The following is a 27,604-nucleotide window of genomic DNA, read 5'->3' as shown; positions in this document are numbered from 1 at the left end:
TGAGGGAGTCTCGTGAACATGTGGATTTGTTTGAGCCTGATGTGACAACTAAGGATGAGGTCGCTCTGAAAGAAGAGGATGAGTCACAAGAAGAGGAAGAGTGTGGGGTGAATACCACTGACATTTCCAGACATGCAATGGTATCAGACTTGGAACTGGACGAGCTTGAAGACAGCAGGACTGAAATAAGTAAGGTCACAAAGAAACAGACGACGTGGGCTGTGAATTGCTTCATTGGCTGGTTGGAGTCCCGGGGGCTTCAGGTGGACCTGACCACAGCGGAGAAGACGGAGCTGAACAGGCTGCTGAGACACTTCTATGGCTCGGTACGGAACAGCAAAGGTGAGCTGTATGGGATCGCTAGTTACATTGCACTGAGAGCTGGACTTAACCGTTACTTCAAAGAGCCTCCTGTCAGCCGCCCCGTGTGCTTAATGAGAGATGCTGAGTTCACCTCAGCCAACAAGGTGTTCTTGGGAGTGCTCAAGAGAATTAGGAAGTCCGGTCGAGACATAACATCACACCATCAGGCGCTGTCTCCTGATGATATCCGCATCCTCAGACACTCGCGTGCGATGGACACCAGCACCCCAAGGGGACTTCTGAACAAAGTCTGGTTTGATATACAGGTGCATTTCGGCCGCAGAGGGAAGCAGGCTAACCGGAATCTAAAGCCAGATTCATTTGTAATCAGAAAAGACGAGCGGGGACTGAGATACTGCACTTTATCCTTTGGCGATGAGACAAAACTTCATGTGGAGAAGGGCCGATGCTCTATGTTTGAGAAGCCAGGCAGCGAGTTCTGTCCCATTACTTCCCTCTTGAAGTACCTCAGCAAGCTCCCGTCCAATGCAGCCGCCCTTTACTTGCAGCCTAAGAGGGAGCTAACGGATGAAATGTGGTATAGCCACGTCCCACTCGGAGTCAACTATCTGGGCTCAATGCTGGCTCGCATGTGTAAAGAAGCCGGCACATCAGTCATCTATACCAATCACTGCGTCAGAAGCACACCCTTTCACCAGCTGTGTGACGCAGGACTGGAGGGGAGAGAAATTATTCCTGTCGGTGCGCACAGGTAGGATGAGTTTTATTCACCTCTTGCCATCTTAATTTACATGTATCCCATTACACCTGCTGAAATGACTTTAATATCATTTTTATAACAGGTCTGAAAGCTCCCTCCAGAGTCACCACACGCCATCCCTCGGGAGCCGTAACCAGCGGAGTGAGATGTTGCCAGAGAGCAGTTCAGCTGGCCCTGCAGGTCTGCCACCAGACAAGTGGGCACCCCTAACAGAAGTTCACTCAAGCACACACATTGTGCACTGCTGCAATGGATTCATTATCATAGTAATTACAGTCCGGGTTAAATGTTCAGATGAATGTCTACGGAAAGTCAGAATGAACAAACGTGATGCTGGATGCAAGGCGCTAAAGAAACATATATTTTTCTTGGTGGGGGACCAAATAAAATGAATCAAAACAAACTCAAAGCTTCTGTCTTTGCTATGTAATATATCTAATGTATAGTAACACATTCTAAAGGTCTTGTCTCTATTTACTGTGTTGCTTAACTCCATTTAGTTACCAAAAATAACAAAAGAAACAGTAAACATGCCTCCTCCTCCTCTGGATCTCACCTTAATCCCACATTTGACTAATTATTTCTCTCTATTTTTTTTTTATCTCCCCAGGATTGGATTTAAACCATGAAGAATTATTCGAGGATGTTCCGTTTCTCCAGACTGCTTCAAACCAGAACTATGTCCCAGATGCTGTGCTGCCACCTGGAGAGCCGTGGCTCCACGGCGGCCCCTCCCGGGCGGTGCTGTCACTGCCTTCCTGCCTGTGCCTGTGCGGGGACGTCGGGTCGGGGATGGCTGGTCCTGGATCCTCTGGTGAAGAGCAGATGGGAGAGATGAAGGTGTACGCTAAGTGTCAACTTCAGCAGGGTGTCATGTTTGGGCCATATGTAGGAGAAGTGTGCAGAGGACAAATGCCAACCAACCTCAAATACGCCTGGGCTGTAAGTAGACAGGTTTGAAAGTCAAGTTATGGCAGAAACGTGACTTGTGTTGATAACCAGCAGGAATTCCATAGAGAACTGGGCATAAAGATAGTTGACATACACGTTGCTCCCATCTCCAGATCAGGGATGAGGCTGCTTTTGTCTACGTCGATGCTGCTGATGAAAACAAATCTAACTGGATGAGGTGGGCAGTTCTTACTGATTCAAGTAATGTTTCCCTGTTAAAGTAGTTTCTTTTCTCCCTTCTGCTTTTATGTTGTTCATAATGCAGTCTGATACTCCTACTTTCCTGGTCACAGTAACATACTATACTTATTTGCTCCATGTTTCAGGTATGTAACATACACCAGCAGTGAGGAGGAACACAACCTGGTCGTCTTCCAGTTTTACCGTCACATCTACTACAGGGTTTCCCAGCCCATCACAGAGGGAGCAGAGCTCAGGGTCTGGATCGGCAAGGATTATGCCACCTTGCTGGGCCTCGGGATGGGTGAGTTCACTCACTGACACATGGAATGACACATGGTAGACGCAGACTAGCAGATCCATATTAGTTTTTCACTTCCACATTCATTTTCAACTGTCAGTAGAATTAAATTTAATTGTAACTATTAATCTGAATGTACACATTTAGCTTGCTAAAATTAGCCAACATCCTATGCATTTGTTTTTGGTGGGGAGATACAGGTGACAATGTGAAATGTGAAGTTGGAGATAAGGAGACAGTTCTGCGCCTCCTGCAGGATATCCAATTGGTCACCCTCCCAGAGCCCAGCAGCTCTTCACTTTGGTCAGACCACAGCCAATCACAGAGCCCCATGCTTGTCATCAGTGACGTGACGACAATGTCAAACTTGGACACAGCTAGTGATTCAGGCACGGTTTCTGGTACTGTCTTACACTCCTCCTCCATGATCTCCTTCCCGTCCCCGAGCTCTCATCTGTTGGAAAAGTACGATTTTATGCCTGGAACTGAGAAACTGCTGGGTAACCCGAATGCCACACAGAACAGCCCGTGGTACTTTTTTGGGTTTGAGCCGGACCCAACAGGTCGGCCTCTGGACCGGAGCACTGTGGTGTGTAAGCTGTGTGGGGAACATGTAGGCTGTGGGGGAGGAGCAGTGGATCTTCAAAACCACCTGACCAACAAGCACCACATCAGACCACGTGACGGTAACAAGGATCGGAGTCTTCTGACAATAGGTAACTGTTACTGTCTACGCCCTGTTCGCTTTGCTTATCAAAGTCACAATGTTAAAGGACAGTTCTGGGTCATTACAACTTAAATAGATTTCACCATCAGTCCTATCAGTTGTGTTAACATTATACTCACCAATGTAATTGCTGATATCTGGGAACTAGAGTAACATCTCTACAACAAAGTCCAACCAAGAAAGGAGCAGTCAGACAGGTTGTAAACAAACCAAATGATCTCAACTTCTCTAAAGGTGAGCGCATGTGTTGATTGCTAATTCGCACTACACAGAAAGTACACCTGAGGCTGATGGGAATGTCATTCGTTTCAGGATCACCAAAGGTATTGGGATACATCCTCTTGTAATCATGATTGGGTGCACCAAACTTGATGCCAGTCCATCTAATAGATGTTGAGGTATTTCTCAGGATAAGTGAAATATTTGACCTGCTGGGATCGCCAAAGCCAGTAGGATTCATTCTCTTGGGACCATGAGTGTCTTTAAAAATGTCACAGCAATCCAGTTGACAACAAAACAGTTGTTGAGATATTTCAGTCTGGACTCTGAAGTGGTGAACTAACCAACTGACCAACCAACACTGCTGTAGAGAGTGTCATAGAGCCTCGCCACTAACATGGCTTAAAATAAGACCCAAGTTGTAAAAACCTGAATTTTGCTAATGCTCAGAATCTGTGGTGAGTCAGATAGCTCTTTCAAATTATTTTTCAAGTAATCTGGTATCTAGTGTGGTTCAAAATTGATCTGCAACTTAAACATGCTTTGTAAAAATGTTTTGTCAAACCTTTGAAGCTTATTTGCTGATTGAAGATTTGTTCTTTTTCACAAAAGGTCAACAACGCTCACAGCCAGCGATGGTTAACAGCGGTCTGGTCAGTACATTCCCCCTGGTATTGTCTGCTCATGTGACTGATGCCATTGCCAACTTTCTCATCATGGATCTCCAGCCCCCAGCTCTGGTAGAAGGGGAAGGCTTCAAACAGCTGATCCACACCCTCCTGCCCTCCTACAAGGAGCTGCCTTCACCTTGTCAGCTGGAGAACCTCCTGAAAGAGCACCACACCAAAGGTAAGGCGAGCCTGGCTCAGCTGCTGAGGAGGAAAATGGGAAGCGGAGAAAACGAGGAGAGAGCTGACTACACTGCTCCCATCGAGTTTGAGCCCAGGAGACGTGGGCGACCTCCCAGCCATCAGAGGGAAGTTCCTCATTTTGTCACTTTAAGTGTGGATATTTGGTTCCACAACTGGCAGGGTAACACTGAGAGGTACCTCACCCTCTGGGCACATTACATAGACTGTAATTTTAGTTTTCAGAACCTGGCTCTGGCAACCCAAAGACTGGCAGAGAGTGGGGTGAAAGACAACAGCCTTCGAGCAGTAGAGGCTCAAGTGAAAGTGATGGCCCAGGAGTGGGGAGTCTCCCAGCCTAATCTAGTCTTGCTGGGAGGGGAGGGAAGGAACAAGATGAGGCTTAGGCCAATAAAGAGTGAGAAAGGTGGGGAGGCTGCAGGAAGCTTTCCTCACCCGAACTCAACAACATTTCTTGAGAGGGATGACTCTGTGTCACCTGAGGAACCACATGGCTCAGACCACGGCCATTCTAGTGAAGGACTACCATCTGTGCCATGTTTCTTCAGCGCTGTGCAAGGCTGCATTGAGGAAGTGATGTCACACCCTGTCATCTCCAAGACCCTTAGCCAATTCCAGGGTATTCTCTCAACCCTGTTCCTGCCGCTTGCTCAAAACAAAGGCTTGTATCAGCACCACGCCCAGAGTCTGCTGCAGACCCTGACGAAACAAGAACAGGCAGAACTGAAGTCGTGGGCTCACAGCCGGCCAACATGGAATAAGCTGTTCCCTCTACTGAGCACGCTCATCAAACATAAAAGCCTTTTCTGTGATATGATAAAAGAGATTAAAGGTGAGGGCTTGTCTAAAGAAGACACTTTTTCAGAATCCAGTTCATCTGGCAGCTGCCACGCAAACTCCACCTCCAACACATCCTCAACGAGCGTTACCATTTTGCGATCTGAATGGAAGGTTCTGGAGGAGCTGTGTTTGGTCCTCAAACCTCTGGACGTGGCGTGTCGAACACTTACCAAGGAGGCATTCCCCCGTCTGTCCCTCATTAAACCCATTCTCACCGGTCTGCTCTCCCGCCATCTCATGTCGAGGCCGGGAGATTCATCATCCATCCTGAAGGAAGTAAAGAGGATGATGAGGCGGAACTTGGCGAGCTGTTACGACAACCCTGTTGTCAACAAGGTTCTTTGTGTGGCATGTTCCCTCGACCCCCAGTTCCATGGGCTGGGGTTCATGGAGGAGAAGGTGAGCGGTAAAGTTAAAATGCAGGGAATTTGACTATTTGCTAAACCCTACCCCCTTAGTTACTGTCAAGCTGTCAAGCCTTCTGTACTTGCGTGGCACATTTGCAGTTTACAATGATAACAGTGGCAGATTTAGTTGAAAGTCTTCGGAATTTTTGAAATAATGGGTCCTTTCAGACAGAGGTAGACAAAAGCCTTTCTTGACGTCGACTGCCGATGTTTCCGTCTGAAATGACGACTGTGACCAGCACATTTTATCAGCTACAGCTAACTAGCGAATTAAGCTAACGTTACCCTAAACTCCGATAGCAGCTTTCACACACTGAGGAAATACTACTCAGTGGACGTGGTAGTTGTGAACAAGGCGTTCTTAAAGAAAAGTAAACAAGTTAGCCAGACATGCTAATGATTGCAGCTTACTTTGAGAGAATGGTTGTGATTAGGGGTAGGGTCGGGTATTGTTTGAAATGTTATGATTCTAGTGCGAATACGTTTCAGTACCGATGCCAAACTTTGTGATACCCTACTAGAATAGAAACTTGTTTTTCTACAAAACCATTTTTACATTTAACAAAGAAGCCTAACTTCTTAACTGATAAATGTCTCAACATAAACAGCCATAGAAGAACTTTGCCTAAATGAAATGAGTCAAAATCTGCAACATCTGATCAAAGAATTCGATCAAAGAAGTACTGTAAGCCAGACTATGAATCTGAACAGGCATGTTTGATGCCAGCTCTCAGTACTTGAGTATTTAATCCCCAATCATAGTTGTAATAATGTATGAAGCGAAGGACACTCTGGAACACAAACTAAATCTTTTTGTTGTAATTATTTTCAAGGAGCAGACAGCGATTTTTGACTGGCTTAAGAAAGAGGCTGTCAGGATTGTGAAGGAAGACAGGAGGAGAAGCCAAGGTAAGAAGCAAAGCCAGAGCAAGAGAAGCCCCTCACCTGGGTCCCCAGAGTCAGAGAGTGACTTCCTGCGGAGGAGCAAGCGCCTCAAAGAATCCCGCCCAATCAACTTCAAAGAGATCGAAGATGAAGATGAAGAGAGCGATGCAGGGGAGGCTGATGAGAGCGAGCTGGCAGATCCAGGCTCTCAGGGCGGGCTCTCTGGTATGGAGTTCCTCCTGGGAGACTTGTTCTGCTCTGCCCCCAAGAGCAGGCAGAGCTCTGTGGAGGAGTCTATAGACATGGAGATGTCTGTTTTTAGAGCCGACAAGGGGGCTTCGCTGGGTGTGGAACCCCTGCAGTGGTGGAGGACGAAGGCAGTGCAGTTTCCACTGTTGGCCACAGTGGCACGGGCTTACCTGGCTGCCCCGGCTGTGGCAGGTAACGCTGCACAGGACTTTGTGCAGGAAGGAGCGGGAGCCACATATAGGAAGAGAGCCAACATTCCACCGGAAAGTTTGGACTCAATCTTGTTTCTGCACCACAACCACATGCCTGCCACCGAGAGTGGGCAAACAGCAGTTAGGAATGACGACAAGAACAGTGGGATTGAAAAGGTCCCGTAAACGCACAAACAGCATTCATTGCTTTTTCACAAGCTCTGAATTGTACCCTCAGCCACATTTAAACCCGATTCAAACCATAAACCAAAGCCCTAACACAAAATCAGCCCACCTAGAACACAAACAGCATGCTGAGGTTGGATGCAGTACACACAGACGTCATATGGAAGTGTAAGATAAGTGCAATTAGGAAGAGAGATTCATTTTTTGGGATCGAATGTCTGGCTTTATATTTGATTGAGGATCCTTCAACAATTGAAAGTTTCATTGACTGAAATCTTTATTCACCCCTATTTGTGCAGCATAATTACAGTTTAAAATCTAACTTTAAAGATGGATTCCCCCCCCCAAAAGTAGCAGTGGTGTCATATTTTCATTTTTATGTCTTGGAGACTAAAGAAAATCAGTTTTGTACTGTTATACTTCTGATTTACATTTAACTGTTGTAACTGCTGTATGTATTAAGTACCGCGTAGCGCCTCGTGCCTTACCCCTTTTGGATACAATCATATACTGTAGTAGATTGGTAGGTATTCTAATCCTGATTTCCATTTTTTTATCCTTGATGCTAATTTACAACAAACTGTGATAACAAGTGTGTAAATTGTCGAAACATAGGTGGAAGTCCTCCATGGTAGCTACCATGTGCCTTTGCATTACCTCCTGTGTGTGTTATGAATCAGTACGTTATGAAAGAAAACTCCAAAGACTGAATATTAGCTTACTTAATGCTGCTTCTTTGTCAGTATATTAGTAATTGAACTGAAATTTTGGTTCAAGTGATCTTGAAAGCGTCAAGTGAAACCTAAAATATTACTTTTTCTGCACTACATTGTCCACTGTTAACACAATGTCTGTATTGTCTTAGACTGACTGTCTTGAACTCTGCATATTCGTGTACATGCAGAATAACTGTTTTGTTTTTGATGTCTTAATGTAATGTAAATATACCAGTCACATGCTTTTTTTTAGAATGAAATATAATTTAGCTGGTCATATTCTAATTTAATCATGAAAAATATACTGTGTATAAGAATAGCACACAGTACAGTAGTATTATTTGTACTGTACATTGTGTACTGTGATTAATATAAATATATGTGGACATATATACAGTATATGGCACATTAATGCTCAGAAATTTCAGTAAAGCACTCAAATAAGATTTTGCCCAGTCACATTCATGTTCATGAACAGTTATTTAATAACGTTTTTTATTTAACTATTAACACATCATTAACATCTGTTCTCACAAGCATAAAAAAACAAAAGTTATACAAGAAAAACATTTGACAGCCTGAAAAGTAAGTCTAGAAGTTGACAGAGACTAAAGCACTTGTATGATTATCTTTATAACTATAACTTGGCGTCAGCCATTTTGGAGCTATTAGCGACCTCAGTGTGGGCGTTGTGGGCGTTGTGGTCTCTGTGGCGGCAGGCTACCTTCCTGCAGTGGGTGAAGACGTAGAGGGGATGGATAAACACCAGCAGAGTGAGGAGGGTCAGAGCAATGTCCACCTGTAACAGGTCAAAACGATAGGTATTAATTTGTCTAAAGTCAGTTACAGTGTCACACTACCCTTGTTAATGTATTCATGTGCCTGAGTGAGTGGTTCTTTTGTAAACTTTCTAGAGCACTTACAAAAAAGGGGTCTCCACCCAGAGTTCCTTTGACCAGGGCGAAGCAGGGGTACTGCAGCAGGGAGACAACAGCAGACATGGACATCACCAGGCCGTACAGCTTCCCAAAGTGACAGGCTGGAAAACTGAGAGAGACGCATGTTATTTGTATGTCTATGACTTGGTGTCCATCTGTCATGATAAACCAAAAAATGTGCGGTGTTACAAAAGGTCATTATAAAATCTCTGATCAGTAGTCAGTAGCTTTTTTTAGACTGTTTTTAAGCACATATTCTATTAAGTGTCCTTCAGTCAGTGATTGTGACGGTCGACTTCTGACCACTTTGCCAATGCGTTTTTTCTCTGTTTGGTATCTATTATCAGTTTTTGACCCCCCCCCTACCACATTACATCATTTTGCAGTGATTGCTGCTGATGAATTTGCAATTCAGGCACCAACTACTTTAAAGGGGCAATTCTTGTGAGAGACAGATTAAAAAAAAAAAAGAAGAATGGTCGAGAGGCCGAGATATGCTGACTTTTAGTTCCGAATATGGGTTAAGCTCCCTAAAACCCTGTATCCTACAATTCCCATAGCCAGTAGCATCGTAGCTGATTTGTAGGATGGGTAATGTTTCATGACTCGGTCTTCATCTTACATTCTACCGCCAAATCCACACTTTTGCTTATTTGGTGTGAAACTGGTGTAAAAACTGCAATTCATACAGTATAAGTGAGTATAAGAGGTGCAAAGAGACCGGATAGTCGCTGCCAGAACTGTAACAGTCCCAAACGCTGCTGACACATTGTGTAATGTTGAGAACATCATGGTTACATACTGTATGCCGAACATAGGAAAACTGCATTATCAAAGAGAAACACTGCTCATAAGTCGACTTTGACTCTGTCAGTTTCAACAAGAATTTCCTGCAGAACTGTCGCATAATGGTGTTTCTTCTTTTCATTTTCTCCATCCCCTATGTGTGTGTGTGTGTGTGTGACAGCTACTCACGCAATGCTAATGAACGCTGCATTTCCCCCATAGAGGAAAGAGCGATTGAGGACTTGTAGAGCAAAGGTGAGGTACTGCAGCGGGAGGAAAGGAACGGAGGCGCACACAGAGAACAGCAGGCACTGCAGGGAGGTCAGGAACAGAGACAGAGAGGAGGAGCGCAGGTCTGCCTCCTGCTCTGTTTCTCCTTACAGGAGGAAAAGTGATTGAGAAGGAATGAGTAATGTTGCTCTGCTGCACACACACACACATGCAGTTATAACACCAGCCATTGATTTACCAGGAGCCAGAGGCTTTCCCTTGTGTCTGTCCATGATGAGTCCGTTCCAGGGAGCACACAGCACTCCACACAGCTGGGTCATAGCAAAAGCATTGGTGTACTGACTCACTGAGGGAGACATGGTGGGAGGGAAACAGCCACAGAGAGAAGCAAAGGAGAAAACAACAGGAGTTGGGGTTGAATGGTGATAATGAGAAGAGGGCAAAGGTCAGTGAGGGAACAAGGAGAAAGCTTTAGATCACAGTCAGTTAATATGTGCTTCGACGAGGGACAGTGACTGTCGTAATGAGTTACCCAGGTTGGGATTGTTGTTGGCCAGCCGGTTGAGCATGGGGTTGAGCGTGCCGATGAAGAGGTAGTGCCTCAGCTGCATTATGGACAGCCACAACAGGTGCCACAGGAAGAACCAGGACAGCACACAGCTCCGGAAACTCGGCACTAAATACATGGAGTCCACGCTGAAATGTGCTTTAAAGTTGAGTACATTTACTAATATCTACTCATGATGTTTTGAACAAATTTTGTTTTGTGTTTGTTTTTTTTTTTAAATCAGCCATCATTTCCATAACTCCGTGCCAGTTGAAAGTACAGTGATGGAGAGAACGTCTGTTAGAGCTGCAACGATTAGTTGATTATCTACTACTGCTACTACTTGTTTCAGTCAATCTTCAAGCCAAATATTCCTTTCTCGAATGTGAGGAATTTGCTGCCTTTCTTTGTCATATGTGACAGTAAATCAAAAATCTTTTGCTTTTGGACTGTTGGCCAGACAAAACAAGCAAATTGAAGACATCACTGTGGGTTCAGAGAAATAGTGAATGCCATTTTTTCACATTTTTTCAACATTTTATAGACAGATATAAAAGATGAATCGAGAAAATAATAAGCAGATTAATTGATAATGAAAATAGTCACAGTCCTAATGTCCGTTAAATAGTAGCAAGGTCCAAAAATCATATAGTTCCTCAATGGGCTTCTATGCTGTACCTCTGGTCGTACACACACCTGACAGAACTTTAGATTAGATGAAGACTGGTCGCTGATGTACAGTGTGTGTGTGTGTGTGTGTGTAAGAGTGGAAAACTATGGAAATAAGAAAGAAAATACTGCACAATGATTAGGGTTATTAGTCGTTTGATCTTGTTTCTCTTTTATTTCTGGATAGGCAAATAGAGAGGTGCAATTTTACATTTTTGAATGCCATATCCCACTTTAAACATGTAGTGATTTGTGTGCAGTTTTATTTATCAATCATGTTATCTGTACCTGGCAATGTGAATGTGGAGGTGATTGCAACAATGAGGGTTAGTACCTTTTCCTGAGTGTTGGGCCTCGGTCCCGTCCTCAGGTACTGGTGGCACATTGTCCCTCCCGCTGGACTCTTGAGAGACTGCCATAGCACCATCCCTCATCCTCTCAAACTGCTCCACGTTGTAAGTGTTGGCCTTTCCGCACTTCAATCTGCACATCGGGAGAAGCAAATGTCTATGTCGTGTCTCACCCGTGAAGAGGATCTACATGACCTACATGCAGTAGCTGCTTCAAAGACAAGCTAATGTTCTCACCCATAGGTGTAGTATTGTGGCAGAGGGTAGGGAATGTGGGTTCTGGGCATCAGCAGGAAGGTCCTCAACAGGTGTATGATGCTGCAGAAGGACAAAACAAGGAAGGAGGAGCGGAGAGAGACTCCCTGTTCATACAGTACCTGGAGAGCAGAGGAAAAACTCTTGTTTAAACTTCAAGGAATAGCGTAAAGCAATTTTGTAGAAGTTGATGTAGGATGTTGCTTTGACGTCAAAGAAGCACCGACCACCATGACCTCAAATGCTGCATTTCTATTGCTTTTCAAACCACAAGTTCAACTGGATTTGATGTAAAAAAGACCAGATGCCATGTGTTTTTTGCTGTGGAGAAACTACTGCACATCATAGACCTAGTAAAAAGTTGGATTTTCACTATGTTGTCCACCATCTTGTGTCAGACACTTTGAAGCCAGCTGCCTGACGCCTGTGAGAAAGGTCAACCCACAATGTTGTAATGTGAATGCCCTGAATGGTGCCTGATATGCCCATCTAGTAAATTATTTCAGATGCTGCCAGAACACTTCATCGTAATGGTTCAACTGACTGGCTGCACCCCTTTACCTTGATGATGAGAAAGACGACAGAAGAGGAGTCAAAGGCACCATTGTAGAGGGTGATGATGGTGGAGCGATGAGCAGCGAACAGGTTGCCCACCTTTCGGATACAAAGAGACACAATTCAGCAATATGTATGGTTATGGGTTATTGGAGAGTTGTGTTTGAAATATAATTTGTTTTGGACATACAGTACGTTTCTATATGCATAACATATTCATGCAGAAATCAGAATTCACCTGCATGTTAGTTAGAAGGAGTAGAATCCCTCCCACAGCGATGCAGGACAAGGCAGGAAAAAGCAGCTCTGAAAATGCTACATGACAGTGGAAGAAAAACAATTCCCTTGATTATGTATTAATGACATGATTGTAAACTTATGCCCTGCCCCTTCACTTGGTTAGAGTTAGATGTGTTTAAGCACTGATGAACAGCTGAACATGTTTATGTGGTGGTACGTGTTCACACACACAATATAAACCATTTAACTGTTAAGAAATCAATACATTTAAATGGCCACCATAGGAACAAGGTAGGTTAAATTTGCATAGAGAAAGGCATGTCAGCCTGCTTTCTGGCACAATGTTACACGCTCACAACGTGACAGGGATACTAAATATGTCCCCCTGTGAAAGGATTATGGCAAGAAGAAACAAAGTGGAAACAGGAATAATGACTTCGAGCTGAAAGATGAATCCATGTTGCCTAATAACTGTAACATTAAAATGAGGTGATTTACTTGAAAATGGTGTTGAATACGTTTAATGAACTGCTTGATTGCTTGACGTATGTTGTGTATGCTTGTGTGTGTGCACCTACCTGCACTGGAGAAGGCCACAAGAATGGTTCCCGTCGTGTACAAAGATCTGGAGAGAGAAATATGACTGAATTTAGAGCAGCCACAGCAGTGTCTCTGCCATTTATCCACCTAAGCATACACACACACACACACACACACACACACACACACATATACTGACTGGCATCAGATGAAATGTGATGCATGATGCATTTTATGAGTTGAAGATTTGCTTCAACTTAATTTAATCATTTACATTACATTTATGCTTCTTTTAAAAATAACACATTCTCCGTCTAAGTGTTTTTCATGGGTGGGCTCTTTAACCTGATTACCTGTGACCGTGAACAATAAATGAGTAAACTAAACTGTCAATGTGTAACGCAAAAGCCCTAGAAATCAACATTCCTTACCAACATGCATGTAGATGTATGAGACAACAGCAGGCACATGTTTTTAGTGAAATGTACCATTTATGGACAAAGGTCTGGGGTCTGAGGGTTCAGCTTCAGTGGCTCTGTCCATCCTGTGACTGAACTCTTGTTCGACTTGTTGTAAATATTATAAAGTGATGAGACTGACACTGCCAATACGAGGGTCAAATAGGGTCTTGGGTCAAATGAGGTGGGCTCTGCTTGACTGTAATCTATCTGCCTCTGTTAGACACTCCCTACTTTATCTCTGTAACCCTCACTGGTCCCCCTTTATCACAACCATAAACTGTAGCAAGAACTGAACTGCAAGCTAAAATGTACATTTAAGCTTATATATATATAAATAATAACTTATTTCAAACTGCTAGCTGCTACTTGTTTTGCTGACTGAACCTCTTAAGCTTTTGTTTCATATGAATGAAACGCTGCTTGTCAAAGTTTCAACTGCAGCCTTGAGATGTTCTTTTTCGTTTTGTGGTCGGAGAGAGAAAAACACGATGGACTCACATTCCCAGCAGCCTGGTCACCATGGTGCCAAATCGATCAAACAGGTAGCCATTGACTAGATTCAGGAAGTTGTTGAGGAACGAGGCGATGGTGAAGACCAGAGAGAACTGCTCATCCTGCCTGCTACAGTCTGTAAGACAGAGAACCAGAGAGAAAGCTTGGGGCATTATGGGATATTGAGCAAACTGGTGCTGGACGCCAAAATGTGTCCGCTAAAAGCAGAATAAAAATTGGAATTAAATTCTTCAGGAGGCCAGAAACTTGACTCCAATGGGATGATGATGTTGCTCTGAGTTCTCATGCCCCCAAGTGGCCAAAAATCTACTCATGTATCTTAAATTGATGGTATTTGTACATTTTTGCCAAACTGAACTCCAGAGTTGCTCACCTGTGGTGGTCAGGCTGTCGTTGGTTCCTGATACGCTGACACACAGCTGACCGAAGTAACCATCCTCCTTCAGCACAAACACCAAAGAGGCGAAACCAAACACAATACCGGCAAAGCACAGACACTCCAGCATCCCAGAGGCCAGAGTCAGCCTGTAGCGGAGCCTGGTACCAACCTCATACCCCTGCATGCTTCACTCTCCTCCTCCAGGTTTCCAACAGAGTTACTTCCACAATGGGTTTAGTCCTCCGAGAAACGTGTTGTCTTCTCTCTTTTTCTCTTTGGTTTTCTGTTCCTCTAATTCCTCTTTAAGCCGTTTTTTTTGGAGTTCCCTTCAGCAAGTGCAGGGCAGTAAAGGTTTCTGTTGGATTAACGTTTCTAACATACAGAACAAAAACAAAACAGATGTCAGGGAGAGGGCTGTAACAGTACAATTGTTCCACGCCTGTACGCAGCAGATGATCCCAGGACTGAGTAGCATTAGTGAAGCGGCTTCGATGGATTAAACACATATGTCAACCAATTTACACACACAAAAAAAATTGTCATTTTTCTACAGCAGTGCAAAGTGCTAAATATTGTACCCAGTGTAGCTGCGTGAAAGTGCAGTTTTATGAGTTTGTGAGTGTTATGAGTGTGAAGAAGATCCTGAACATGATGTTTCTGAGACCACGGCAAAGACACCTTGGAGGGAGAGAGCCAGGAAACTGTATATGACAGGCAGAGCTACTCTGTTGGAGAGTGCAGTGTCCAGTTTACACACTGTGGGCCGCCACACTATGTGACTTTGATGCAAATTGAAACTAGACCCATCAGCGCTCATTATGAGGAACTCCACTGACTCTGCTCACGCTGGCCATTTCCAAGATGCATGATTAAAGGGGAAAGTCCACCCTGAAAATACTATAATATATAAATCATTTCTGCTCAGAGTTTAAGTGGCCTCTCCTCTCGGAACTATAGTGACACTGTCCATGGATACTGAACTAGGACACTATGTCAGCACCCGTTGAGATTGCACATGGCCACATCTATTTGTTGACACTTTAACTGCATCTGTAACAACATTTTGCTTAAAAAAGGAGCATTTGAACATTTTGGGACATGAATAAAGGAGCGTGATAGTCTACTTCTCCCACCGCTTGTGTATAAATTATAGGGTGTATTTCACATGTGCCTCATCCTTTTCCGTGTCTCATGTCCAACTCCCAGTCCAACATGGAGACATGAGGACAGTGCGGCAGTTATCGCCAGGCGGTGCAGACTGTAATCCAGATTAGTTCACTTAATCCATGGCACGGCGACATAGTAACAGTTTGTTAACATTGATCATTAAACACAACATGAGTGGACATTTGATGTCGCAAATGAGGGTATAATCCCCACAAATAAATGCTCTTATTTCTCTCTGTGGAGACATACAGCCTTGTGACAAATCACGCATCATCCCGCAAAAAACACCTGCTGCGGGCCACAGTTTACATCTCAGACGCTGTTTACCTTGTACTGTCCAGGTGATCCGGTCATTACGGTCCTCTCTGTGCAGGGACTCTGCACCGAGCCGCAGTGTGTCCACAATGTGCAGAGCTGTCTGTCTGTCTGTCTGTCTGTCAGAGAGCCAGTTGTAATCGCAACAGGTGGACACAGGGCGGGAGGGTACGTTGACATGTGGGTGTCTATTATACACGCAGTAATTCTCTTTTGTTTCGTTGTGAATCATCGGCTAATCTGCAGGAATATTTGACTGATTTCCTGTTTGGTGCCGCAAACATAGCGTCTTTATAATGGTGGTGGCACGAGAGACTGCTGTCATTATGGTGCATTTTGGATTTTTTTTTTTCTTTCTTTCTTTCTTTCTTTCTTTGTGATCACTCTTATCTAAATCTAATTCCAACAGCTCCTGCACAGCTCTCATGGCCTCAGTCATTTAAGTTTGTCAGGCAAATAACTAACTAACTAACTAACTAACTATACAGCATGTGCAAACATGTTCATGTGTCCACTGCTCCAGTTCTGTGCAGGGCTCTCTACTGTCCTCTGGAGGTCATCTCGTGGCTTAATTCATTCAAACTCTGAACTGACTCAGTATAAGACATAGTGTGACTGCTGTGTGGCTTATGTCCACCTCTGCCACGAACACATTCAGGAGACCTGGCAGTCAGCCTGGCATAAATAGGCCTTCAGTTTATGCTGAAAAAGGACAAGATGAAGTGGTACAATAGAGGTGCTCCATGATGTTTTCTGATACAGTGAAGAAAGTCATCAACTACGAAACATAATTGAGTAATGATTAAATAATCATTCTTGTTTTAATGTTCATTAGGGAATGGTTTTAAATGTCCAGTAATTTAGTGTAAAATCAACTGAACAGGTGGTTTACTCGGTGAAAAAGCATAATAATCTAAATCATACAAATTATCATTGAAAGCTCCATTCATTCATACTTTTTTTTTTATTAACATTGAATAACCTAACTACATCTTGCACAGCAACAAGCATGTGCTTTTAGTGAAAATCTCAGCTAGTTAGCTGATGGAAGAAACTGAACAACTAGCAAGATAAAAACTCCAGTGTTTTTCTCAGGTGTGGACCAAAACGGAGCAAAAAGGAGAGGAAATAATGGATTTATAATTCAAGTGGCCAGAAACCCGACACTAATGAATGCTTATGTTGCTCTGAGTCTTCTGGTTGTGTAGGCGACTATTATCTGCCTGTTAGCCAAAACAACTTTATATGGCTGTGAGGATTTATTCTGCCCCCTAGAGGGCAACTATGGAGTAATGCAGAAATATGTCTCTCTTATTCAGAGGCTTCCAAGGACAGTTCAACATTTTGAGAAATGTGTTTATTCACTTTCTTGCCGAGAGTTAGACGAGAAGATAGACACCACTCTCATAGGTGTACGTGAAATATGAAGCTACAGTTAGCTTAGCTTAGCAAAAAAACCCAAAAAAAAAACAGGGACAACAACTCATCTGGCTGTCCACAGGTAAGCTAACCAGCTGCTAGTGCTAGCTTCATATTTACTGTACGGACATGAGAGTGGTGTTGTTCTTCTCATCAAACTCTCTCACCACATAGCATATTAAAAAACATAAAATACATAGAAACCGTATAGATATATAAAATATTGACTAATAAAGCTAAAAACAGCACAGAGCCTGTCACTGACACAAGCATGATGACACATGACACATGCCTATGGTCATCAGGGACGTCCGCTGTTATTGACCGGTGCTGGTTTTCTGTCGGGTGTAAACTGCTTGGGTGTCAGGCAGAGTGCTGCCCACAGGGGGCGCTCCAGATTCGGTGTACATCTGACACAGAATCCCTTGTTGGTGCCCAAAACCCAGATTTACATCTTCACATGGGGTCTGAGCCTGTGTGCACATCTTTGCTGTTCTCTGGAAGTTCACTAAACACCTGGAAACCCTGTGCAGCTGCATCCTGATGCTGAAGGACAGTCTCCCACCTGGAAGAATCTATGCTCAATCACCTCCTTGTGTCAGATATTTTCATATCATAGCATTTGTCATAAAAGTAGAAGAAATGGTCTGCACTAAGCCTTTTCCAGTACACAAAAGAAGGCTTGAGGCCTCAACAACTGGTGTCACAAGACATTTCAGCCGTGAAGGTGCTGATTAGTCTTGTTCGCAGCTCAAAATGGCAGATAATCGATCATATAGTTTGTCCTCTTGGTTACTGATGTCTCCACACAATGTCTCTGTTTGAATCAGGCCTAAATGGTCTGAGTGAAGAGCTTCACCCTCCCCTCCTCCTCTGCCGTTTCTTCTTCATTCCTCCATCCTGTGTTGCTCTCCATCTGCTCTGCCTTCAGCTGTGGTCCTGCTCCATTGTTTCTCAAAACTTGGCAAACGTTGTCTTACACAAAAATCAAACCAAAAATACAACCAGTCAAGTGCAAACCTTGTTGACTAGAGGTGTACTGCCACCTCATGTTCAGTCGCTGAAGCTACAACACTACGTCATGTCTGTGGTAATAGTCAGAGAACTAGAACAGAGACACTGACTTCATCCTGCCTGTCTAAAAGCTGCTCTAGTGCAGGTCCATGGTGGCGATAAAGACTGTAATCTGTGTTTGCACTCCAAAAACAAACGGTCTGTGTCACAATAAAAAAACATTTGTAGGCATTGCTGCGGACTGAGGACAATGGCTTCAGCATTGTAAAACTTTGTCCCTGATATTTCTGGACCAAAGCAATGAGAAAAGTCAAGTTCATGCTTTACAGTTGAGTGCATGGTAATCTGATCTGAAATTCAGAAAATTACCTCATGTCATGTGTGACATTTAAAGGCAGAATCTATGACTGAAACGTAAACAAACACACAAGAAAGGTCACAGAATCATTGATGACAGGTCTTTATTAAGTTATTAATATTTTCTGTAAACATGAGTAAAACCTGCATTATAACCTGAGACACACAACCCACTTACTTCGTCCACTATGGTCAAAAACATGATAATTGTGCCTTAAAGGAATTCTTGTGTTTATTCATATTCTATTTGTGTTTTTGTACATTTTAGCATATTAAGTAATCAATTTGGCCAACTTTATTTTGCTACTGACTTCCAAACCTCCTCTCTCTCTGTTCATCTCTCTCAGATGACGGGAAACATTAAAAGAAAATTAAAAATGCATTTTTTTTAGATTAACAAATAAATAAATAAAACATGCAAAGACACTGTGTGATCCGCAGACAACTGTGGTTTCCAAAAGCGGAAACTATCCTCTTAATGTCGGCATCCACGTGAAGTCGACCCTTGTTCCTTCACTTCGTGTTCACTCTGTTTGGCCAGCTTTCTGCAGTACAGGCTCACATGGACTGGGTGAATAAAAGTGAGCAGAGACACCAAGGTGACACCCACATTTACCTGTGAGAATGACGCGAAGGGAATGTGAGAGATAGGGAGGTAAAGGAGACAAACTGGTTATTACACAGGTTAAACCGACCCCTCAGTTTTAATCAAGGCTCATTACGGAGCGTCACACAACCTCTGAACACTTACATAAAGTGGGTCACCGTGGAGATGGTGCTGGATGAGGTGCAGGGTCGGAAACTGGAGAAGCAGCACCACAGCTGATAATGACATCGCCATCCCCGACATCTTCCCAAAATGAGACATCGGGAAGCTAGAGGAGGGATTGAGAGTGGAGAAAATAGCAAAAGAGAGCCGTCATAAGAAGAGGAGAGAGGAGGAGCAGACTGACGGATAAGAAAGTTATTGTTGATTCACTCTAAAGTGTGGTGGAGTTAAGAAGGATATGTGAACGTACGCAATGCTGACAAAGGCCTGGTGGCCTCCATAAAAGAAGGCACTGTTGACAACCTGCAGGATAAAGGTGAAGTACTGCAGAGGGAGGACAGGACAGGTGAAACACACACAGAGGAGGAAACACTGCAGGGAGGTCAGGAAGAGGGAGAGAGGGCATGAACGCAGGTCTGCTTCCCGCTTGCTTTCTCCTAAGGAACAGATGAAAGACGATGGCGGTTAATAGAACTGTGAAGTCTTTGTAGGAACTACCAACAGAAAGTAAATCTGAAGTAAATCACGCAAACCGGGAGCCAGAGGCCTGTGCTTGTGTCTGTCCATGATGAGGCCGTTCACGGGCGCAACCAGCACTCCGCACAGCTGGGTGAAGGCAAATGCATTGGTGTAGTGGCTCACTGGAGGGGTGGACAGAAGGAGACGGCTTAGTTTAGAGGAGGAAACACTGGTAAGATAAAACACTGGTAAAACACAGGACTTCCGTAAGGTTGTGATGTCACAACTATACAGTTGTGTCTGAGTTATTAGAGCGCTCGGCTCAGGAACTACTCTTTAAGTTTTTTTTGGAGGTTGTTCAGTTTGTCTAAAACGGTTAGTTTCAGACAGAGAGGGGGAACTGAGGGGCTACATGAAGGGCCAGTAGCAAATACATAAGGACTTATTTCAACTGTGAATCATGCAAAGCTGCTCTAGTGGAATCCCAGAGGAAAAATATAGAGCTGAAAGGAGCATAATATGGGACTTCTAAAATGTGATGATATGTCAACATTGTGTCCACAACGTGCTTCTGCTGCCCCCAAGTGCCCAAATAAATCAGTTATCGCAGGTTTGATTGAAAATTGTTACAAAAAAAACATAAAAATGTGACATTTGTAAGTCATAACACATGATGAGGTGTGCTGATAATAATATGCGACGTGGCATTTTCTCTGCCAAGTGCATTATTTTCTCTGTGAGGCAACGCCAGGTTAACCCATGGTTGCATTCATTTCACGAGTTAGAGGTAACTGGTAAGGTAGCCTGGACCCTCCGTGCTGTGGCTATGGTAACCTGCAGTTTAGCATACGTCAAGCACTGATTTAGCACAGTGGTTAAACTGTTAAACTTGTGTTACTTTTGAAATTTCACAATATATGGCAAGTATTTATATGCTTTTAATTGACACCCACACATTCACAATGCAGTATATTTTCCGATGAGATGGTATAAAGTTGCACAGAAAACTAACACTGAGTGCAATCAACATTCACGCTGCAGCAGCATTGTCATAATGACAATCCACTGTGATGGCCACATGTGATTTGACTTTGGTATCCTGCTTTTAATTGGGGCCGGCAGCGAGTGACACCCAGAGAAATGCTCCAAGAAATTCAATCCTTTTATATCTTACCCAAGCTTTGGTCATTGTTGGCCAGCCGGGTGAGCATGGGGTTGACGTTGGATATGAAGATGAACTGACAGAGGAGGATAATGACCACCCACACCAGGTGCCACAGGAAGAGCCAGGACAACACGCAGCTCTGAAAACTAGCTACTGGACGCACGATGGACGACATGGAGAGTGGAGAACAGGAAAATCAATGTTTTTAGAGGAATAAGTTAGCTTTGGTTACTCTTACACTAGTAGATGTATCTACTTTCCCTGTACTAGCCTTGTCTCCTACTTGCCAGGTATTTCCTCTTCTGTGGTGTATGATTGTTGGATGTTGGTAGTAAAGTAAACTCTCGCTCTTTAAAGTTGAGTAACTGATGTGTACTGACAATGTTTGAGATCTCACACTCCACTGAAACTGTGACTTGACCCCCAACCCTACTCTGTCACAACGAATAAAAAAACCCCAAAAAAAACAAATGATCCCATACACAAATGCAGTCAAAACATTAGCTTCTTCTGTGCATGTTAAAACGTTTTAGGGTGGATTTTCTTTTTAAGCAAATAATGACAATGACAAACTAGAGTTTTGAGATCACAGTTGCTCTTTGTAAGTCACATTCAAGAAAAGAAACATTTACGATACCTTCCTCTTTCATGGGGGCAGACGTCTCAGCCTCTGCTCTCTCTCCCTTTTGATTCTTCTTCACATCTAATTCCTTAATTTCCTCCTCCTTGTCAGTCGCCTCCTCTCCCCTCCCTCTCCTTCGGTCGAGGCAGCTTGCTCTGTCAGAGCAGAGGTGGTGAGTCAGAACAATTCAACTGCTGCAGGAACAAGCAGATGGTGGAACTTCATTGGGATGGTGTCTGACCCATAAGTGTATGTTTCCGGCAGCGGGTAGGGGATGTGTCCTCTAGGCATTAGGAAGAAAGTACGCAGGAGGTGTACTATGCTACACGCAGTGAGGAAGAGAAAACACGAATGAAGAGACACTCCTCTTTCATGCAGCAACTACAGACAGAAAGGCAAAAGGAAAAAGATGTACATTTCCAATTTTCAGTGGATTAAGGAGCATTTAGGTCTTATTAAAATGCATGTTTGCATCAAATATCCATTACCTTTATGATGAGAAAGACAGCAGCAGAGGAGTCATAGGTCCCGTTGTAGATGGAGATGATGGTGGAGCGATAGGAGTCAAACAGGTTCCCCACCTTAACAGACAAGTTCACCTCTTATGACCCCTGATATTGCTTTTGTTTTCCTCCTCATACACTTGCACATGCGTACCACCCAAGTTCTCACTTAGGCTGCCTCACCACAAACCTGAGCATTGGTGATGTAGAGGATTGTTCCAGCAGTAATGAGACATGACAACGCAGGGTACAGCAACACCGACGTCTCTGTGTGTGAAGGACAGAGCAGGGAATATAATACTGTTTCTGATGAGCAGCATCTGCTCTAAATGCGCAAAATAACATACCTGCGCTTGACAGTGCGACGGACAGTGTACCAGTGGTGTACAGAGATCTGCAGGAAGATAATAAATCATGAGATTGAACTAGGTCACTAGTTCAGATAATCTAATTGTACCCATCAAGGGACATTTCAAAGATTGTTGACCCTCTTTATGCTGGTAACCCTGTCACAATGACTCCAGCCTGCAGGTCCTTTCCAGGAGGGTTAATAATTGCAGCTCTCCTTTCCCCTCAACAGCTGGTAGAGTCATGAACCTTCACAAACCAAACTTGACAAGCACCAAATAAGAAAATACAGTTTCTGTGGTGGTGCGCTCACATAGCTACAAGCCTCGTTGCTGTGGTCCCACATCGGTCGAAGAGGTATCCAATGGGGAAACGTATTATTGTGTTGGCGATGGAAGCGACCAATATGACCTGAGAGAAGTGCTCATCCTGACCGCTACATTCTGGAGGAAAGAAAGATAAAACAGGGAAAAGAGGTCAATATGGAAACAGCTGAATGTTTATGTATGTATACTGTATGTTTGCTGTGTATCAGGGTATAATTGTGGTCTTTAAATCTGAAAATGTATTAATTATCAAAATCCATGCCCTTAAAAGCTATGGAAAATATATACAGTTTGTCCTACAATAACTGGCTCGGTTGGATCCTTGTGATATTTAGTGGAGGCAGAGTATGCACTGTGTAACTTCACTGAAATGTGTGAATTCATTTTAGTGCATGGTTAGGGTTAATACAATATTCAAAATGTGCATTTTTCACATTAGAATTGAATCACGTCCGGCTACAAACACTGGCCAAACAAACATTAAGAGATCATTTAACTTCTAGGAAGCATTAGGAATTTCTGGATCATATGCATGTTCGTATACCTATATACACAGCGTGGTCCTCATCTCTGGTGGCGTTGACACAGTATCCCGCGAAGTATCCATCGACTTTCAGCACAAACACCAGAGAGGCCCAGCCGAAGACAATCCCCGTGACGAACAAACCCTCGACAAATCCAGACAGCAGTGTCAACCAGTAGTAGAACTTGATTCTTTCTCCTTTGCATTCAAACATGCTGCCAAACCGTAACTGTCACAGCAGTAACAGACACGAATGGCTACAGTATGACAGAGCTTGATAAACACACACACACACACACACACACACACACACACACACACACATAGACAGTCTAATCGAATCAACACTTTCTCTGACACAGTCTCAGCATAAATCAACATTATAAGCTTCACAAAGTTGTAATATCACCCTCTCTAATCCTGCAAGACTTACCTGCCTGTGCTGTCAGCTGTTTGAGGAGTGCACCTCTGTCTCTGCTTGCTTACTCTGAGCTAAAGAGTGGCTATGTCCTCAGGAGTGGGTGGGATATTTTACACACATACTTTGGGTTGTTCCTGGAGTTGTTCACGTTATGTAGGTTGTTAAGTCATGGCTTTCTGGTGATTATATATATATATATATATATATATATTTGTTTTTACAAGTTTTGTTTATATATATATATATATATATATATATATATAACATATATAACTTACTTAAACTGTGTCAGAAAAGTTGACAGGCGTTCACCACACAGACTTGTACAACAGGAGTTTCCAGGCAGCAGGAACACCTCAAGGCAAAGAATGATCCCTTGTCATGCTGAGTTCATTGTGATTCTGTGTGACTGTAAGCTACATTAACTCACCTACACCCAACATACTGACCAGTGGACAGAACCACCTTTAGGATTAGGCTGGGGACATAATAAAGCCCACTGCTGTGAGAATGTGAGAAAGAGGAGACGAGGGTTGCGTACTGTAACAGTCCAACTAGGAACAGAGGAGGGAAAAAGGGAGAGCGCATAAACCAATCAGCTGATATCACTCTGACAAAACTAATTGTTAGTAAGCAGAGACTGGACTCCTGACGTGCGGTCCGGATGGTCACTTCCGTGCTCTCTCACCTGTCCTAAAGTTATCAACTGGGTGTAGTGGAGTTAAAAGTACAATATATTATCTCCTAATTTTCACAGAGAAACACGCTCTTTTTAAATGTTGGCAGAAATGATGCAGTTTCAATCATTGTAATAAAAAATGGATTTCTGAAATGTGACTTTATGTTGAAAGTGAGCAAAATCAAAAGCATCATATGATGGAAATATATTTTGGAAGTAATTCTTAAGTGATTCTAATACTGAAGTATTAACTCCACATTTCTCTGGCAAGATGCTTTGGTAAGAAAAGTGTATTCATTGTCAGATAAAAGTCAGGGGTTTTTAAAATTGACTTTTATTTATTTATTTTTTACCAAGGAAGTGCTTTATAAACAAGAAAACAAAAGTTAACAAAACCCACAATCTTGCTTTCTGGTGCTCATCACAGTATATTTATGTATATTTTGTCACTTTTTCACAGATCCAAAGTTTTGGTTTGGCACAATTATCATCATTCCAGCTTCTTTGCAGATTGTGCCAAAGGGTGTCAACACAGTCCTCCATCACTCCCAGAAACGTCCCACTGGGCTCACCTTTTCTCCAAAACCTGTTCAAACATGGACAATTAAATGACTGGACACAACGCACTGTGAATCCACTAACTGGCTGTCGCATAGCTCTGGAGAAGAGGAAATGTCTTACTCTGTGCTGTTCAGAACTGATCCGTCCACCCATTTCCACTTTCCCTCTTCTTCTCTGTCAGTCAGACCAATCCAGAATACACGGTTTAAGGAATTGAGGAATACCTGCAACGGTAGCCAAAGCCAACTAAACACCCTGATCTGGATGTTTTACAGTCAAACAGCAACATTAGGAGACAAAATCTTTAACTTGCTTTCTTTTACCTGCTCTTCTTTGCTGTTCACAATGAGCAGATCCAGCTCTTTGGCTTAGAAGAAATGTAGTAAAAGCTGTTGTTGAACGATGTACATCCATCCTTACAGAAATGATCTGCAAGCATAGACAGTTGAAGTTTTAAAAAGTGTCAAATGTTTGAAACAGCCTCAGTCAGATGCATACAAACGACACTCACTGAGTTCAACCAAAGTCTGTTTTCTCTCTTGAGCCCACGTCTTGTTGTCCGCCTGCGCTTTGATTCTGCCTGCAAGGGACAGTAACTTCACACAGTGAGACTGATCTACCGCCTGTGCTCATTTAACTGCACAGGAAATCAAAAGACACTTGTTGACGTGAGGGTGGTGAATGCATGTTTAGCAGTGCAGATCTCGCCTTCTTAGAGAAAATAAATGTACATTTCTTACTGTGGAGTCCGGTGCCTATAATGCCAGCCAGGAGGAGAACACAGAGCAGTACCAGGCAGAGAGTCACAACCCTGGAAAAAGCCCTGCCTGGGTGGAAAATGTCATAGGGGAACATTATAAATAGTAATTCAAACAGCAAAGGGAACATAGAAATCTGTGTGTGTGTGTGTGTGTGTTTCTCACCTGGCTGCTGATGCACTGTGGTGCGTGTTACAACTTCGTGACCCTTGTAGATGTCTGAGCTTTCATAAATATCCACTGTCCTCTCCTCTGCCACATCACTCTCTCCAGTTGGATTGATGTACTTGTACATCTCTACTTCTGTCTGCCTGATATCAAGTATTTGCTTTCCGTTGGTCTCTTGTTTCTTCAAACTAATGCCAAACAGGACAATTTAGAGGTGGTCTATCCCCTAATAATCAGTTGCATTTAGTTGTTCTGTCCAGTATCACACTTCCTTGTATGCTGCGGCACAGTTTCGTCTCACTTCTGTGTTACACTTTCTTCTTTACTCAACTTGTGCGCCCTGGCTGAGCCACGCACCCAGCTGACAGGATGTTCCATCAGCTTCTGTGTGGTACTGCAGTAAAGTGGAATCATTTATAATAGCACCAGGTTCAAGTGATTTCACAATAAGGAATGTAAATGATAAACTTAAAAGACAATATGAATTGATCAGACTATGGAGAGTTTACTTTACATTTACATGATCAAGTGTGGCATCATCTGACATCCTAAATAAACAACCAGCAGGGTTTTTTTTTTTACACAGTCATCACACCATCAGTGGTTTTATGGGAAATGAAAACCCTTTACATGATGAACGTAGGCCTCCGGACAGATCTACTCGTGGCATCAGCATCAGTCCACACTGTATGCTGTTTGCTGTTAATGCTACATCATGTTGCTGTCGTCGAACACATAATCATGACAGGTGGTAAGTATGTGAGCTGACAGCAGTAGTAGAAGAACCCTGCACCTCTTTAGTTACAGTATAGCGCTACTTACTGGCCGTTTGCGGGACTAGAGAATGATTAAATCTGTTCTAAAACAAGATAATGCGGTTCAGTTACACTGACATTCTTTGTGGGAGCGTGAATTAATGTGCACTGCAGCAGTAGAAGTATTCATATCTTTTACTTAAATAATAGTAGTAATACCACAGTGTAAAAGTCCTATATTCAGATTTTTACTCCACACAAGTATTATTTTTGCTCTGTACACACCATCACAGAGAGTCTTGTGGGCATATTGTGTTGCAGGTGATTTCTTTCCAATAATACACATTTTGTGTGTAAAAACAGCCTTTTCTGCTCAGAACTAGCTTGTATGTGTCTGCTCGGATTTGAAAAGTTCAGATAAGCTGAATTCTTGTAAAAATAAAGACGTTTGACTATCAAAATGTATTAGTATCAAAAGTACTCATTATGCAGAATTACCTCCTTCAGAATGTGAAATTAGTATATATTATTATTTTGTTCCAGCTTCTCAAATGGGAGGAACTGCTGGCAACCCAATGATCATTTAGTGTTGGACTAAATAAGTAACGTGAAGACATCCCAAGGCCTGTGGGACATTGATTTGGCATTTTTCACTAATTTCTTTCATAGAAAGTAAAATGAAACAATCAATTGTTAATAAATAACTGGCAGATAATCGATAGTTGCAGACCTACTCATTTGAACTACTTTATATACTGCTGGGTAGTTTAAGCAAATCATCACGTTGTAGAAGTGGATCACAAGTTCTGGATGTGAACTGTCAAATGTCATAAATGTGCTGGAGTAAAAGTACAATGTGTAGAGTAGAAGTTTAAAACTGCATGGAAGCACTCAAATACCTCAAATGTTTTAGTAAATGTACTTGGGTTACTTTCCACCACCTGTGCACTGTCTCCAAATGAAACTTGAGTACAAGTGCTGCATTGGCTGTTATGCTCTGTAATAG

General features: G+C 43.0%; 2 protein-coding genes across 2 annotated transcripts; both read right to left on the bottom strand.

The window, feature by feature from the left end:
- Positions 1-8,364: 8,364 nt before the first annotated feature.
- On the bottom strand, positions 8,365-14,453 carry LOC139296829 (equilibrative nucleobase transporter 1-like). The gene is made up of 12 exons (XM_070919362.1): positions 14,264-14,453; positions 13,876-14,005; positions 12,955-13,001; positions 12,375-12,451; positions 12,143-12,235; positions 11,564-11,703; positions 11,311-11,459; positions 10,293-10,436; positions 9,999-10,106; positions 9,719-9,905; positions 8,729-8,852; positions 8,365-8,604 (listed from the first exon to the last, which is right to left on the bottom strand). Exons 1-12 carry the CDS (start codon positions 14,451-14,453, stop codon positions 8,443-8,445), a joined length of 1,551 nt encoding a protein of 516 aa, XP_070775463.1. The 3' UTR covers positions 8,365-8,442.
- A 4,563-nt stretch (positions 14,454-19,016) lies between these two features.
- LOC139303127 (equilibrative nucleobase transporter 1-like) lies at positions 19,017-25,970 on the bottom strand. Its single transcript, XM_070926852.1, has 14 exons — positions 25,841-25,970; positions 24,929-24,942; positions 23,278-23,485; positions 22,721-22,850; positions 22,407-22,453; positions 22,250-22,326; positions 22,045-22,137; positions 21,798-21,937; positions 21,572-21,711; positions 20,944-21,087; positions 19,844-19,951; positions 19,561-19,747; positions 19,293-19,416; positions 19,017-19,157 (listed from the first exon to the last, which is right to left on the bottom strand). Exons 1-14 carry the CDS (start codon positions 25,968-25,970, stop codon positions 19,017-19,019), a joined length of 1,683 nt encoding a protein of 560 aa, XP_070782953.1.
- Between the last annotated feature and the right edge of the window lie 1,634 nt (positions 25,971-27,604).

The sequence above is a fragment of the Enoplosus armatus genome, chromosome 2 (assembly GCF_043641665.1).
Source record: "Enoplosus armatus isolate fEnoArm2 chromosome 2, fEnoArm2.hap1, whole genome shotgun sequence".
Taxonomy (NCBI): Eukaryota; Metazoa; Chordata; class Actinopteri; order Centrarchiformes; family Enoplosidae; genus Enoplosus; species Enoplosus armatus.
Note: the sequence above shows the minus strand (reverse complement) of the source record. Positions and strands in the feature narration are given on the sequence as shown.

Excerpts from the sequence above, each read along its gene's own strand:
- LOC139296829 (XM_070919362.1), bottom strand. The coding sequence starts at position 14,453 with ATGCAGGGGTATGAGGTTGGTACCAGGCTCCGCTACAGGCTGACTCTG. Across the intron at positions 13,002-13,875 it reads GTGACCAGGCTGCTGGGAAT|ATCTTTGTACACGACGGGAA; the intron begins GTGAGTCCATCG and ends TTCTCTCTCCAG. Across the intron at positions 11,704-12,142 it reads TCGTCTTTCTCATCATCAAG|GTACTGTATGAACAGGGAGT; the intron begins GTAAAGGGGTGC and ends TCTGCTCTCCAG.
- LOC139303127 (XM_070926852.1), bottom strand. The coding sequence starts at position 25,970 with ATGTACAAGTACATCAATCCAACTGGAGAGAGTGATGTGGCAGAGGAG. Across the intron at positions 22,454-22,720 it reads GCAACGAGGCTTGTAGCTAT|ATCTCTGTACACCACTGGTA; the intron begins GTGAGCGCACCA and ends ATCTTCCTGCAG. Across the intron at positions 19,952-20,943 it reads CAACAATGACCAAAGCTTGG|TGAGCCACTACACCAATGCA; the intron begins GTAAGATATAAA and ends CCACCCCTCCAG.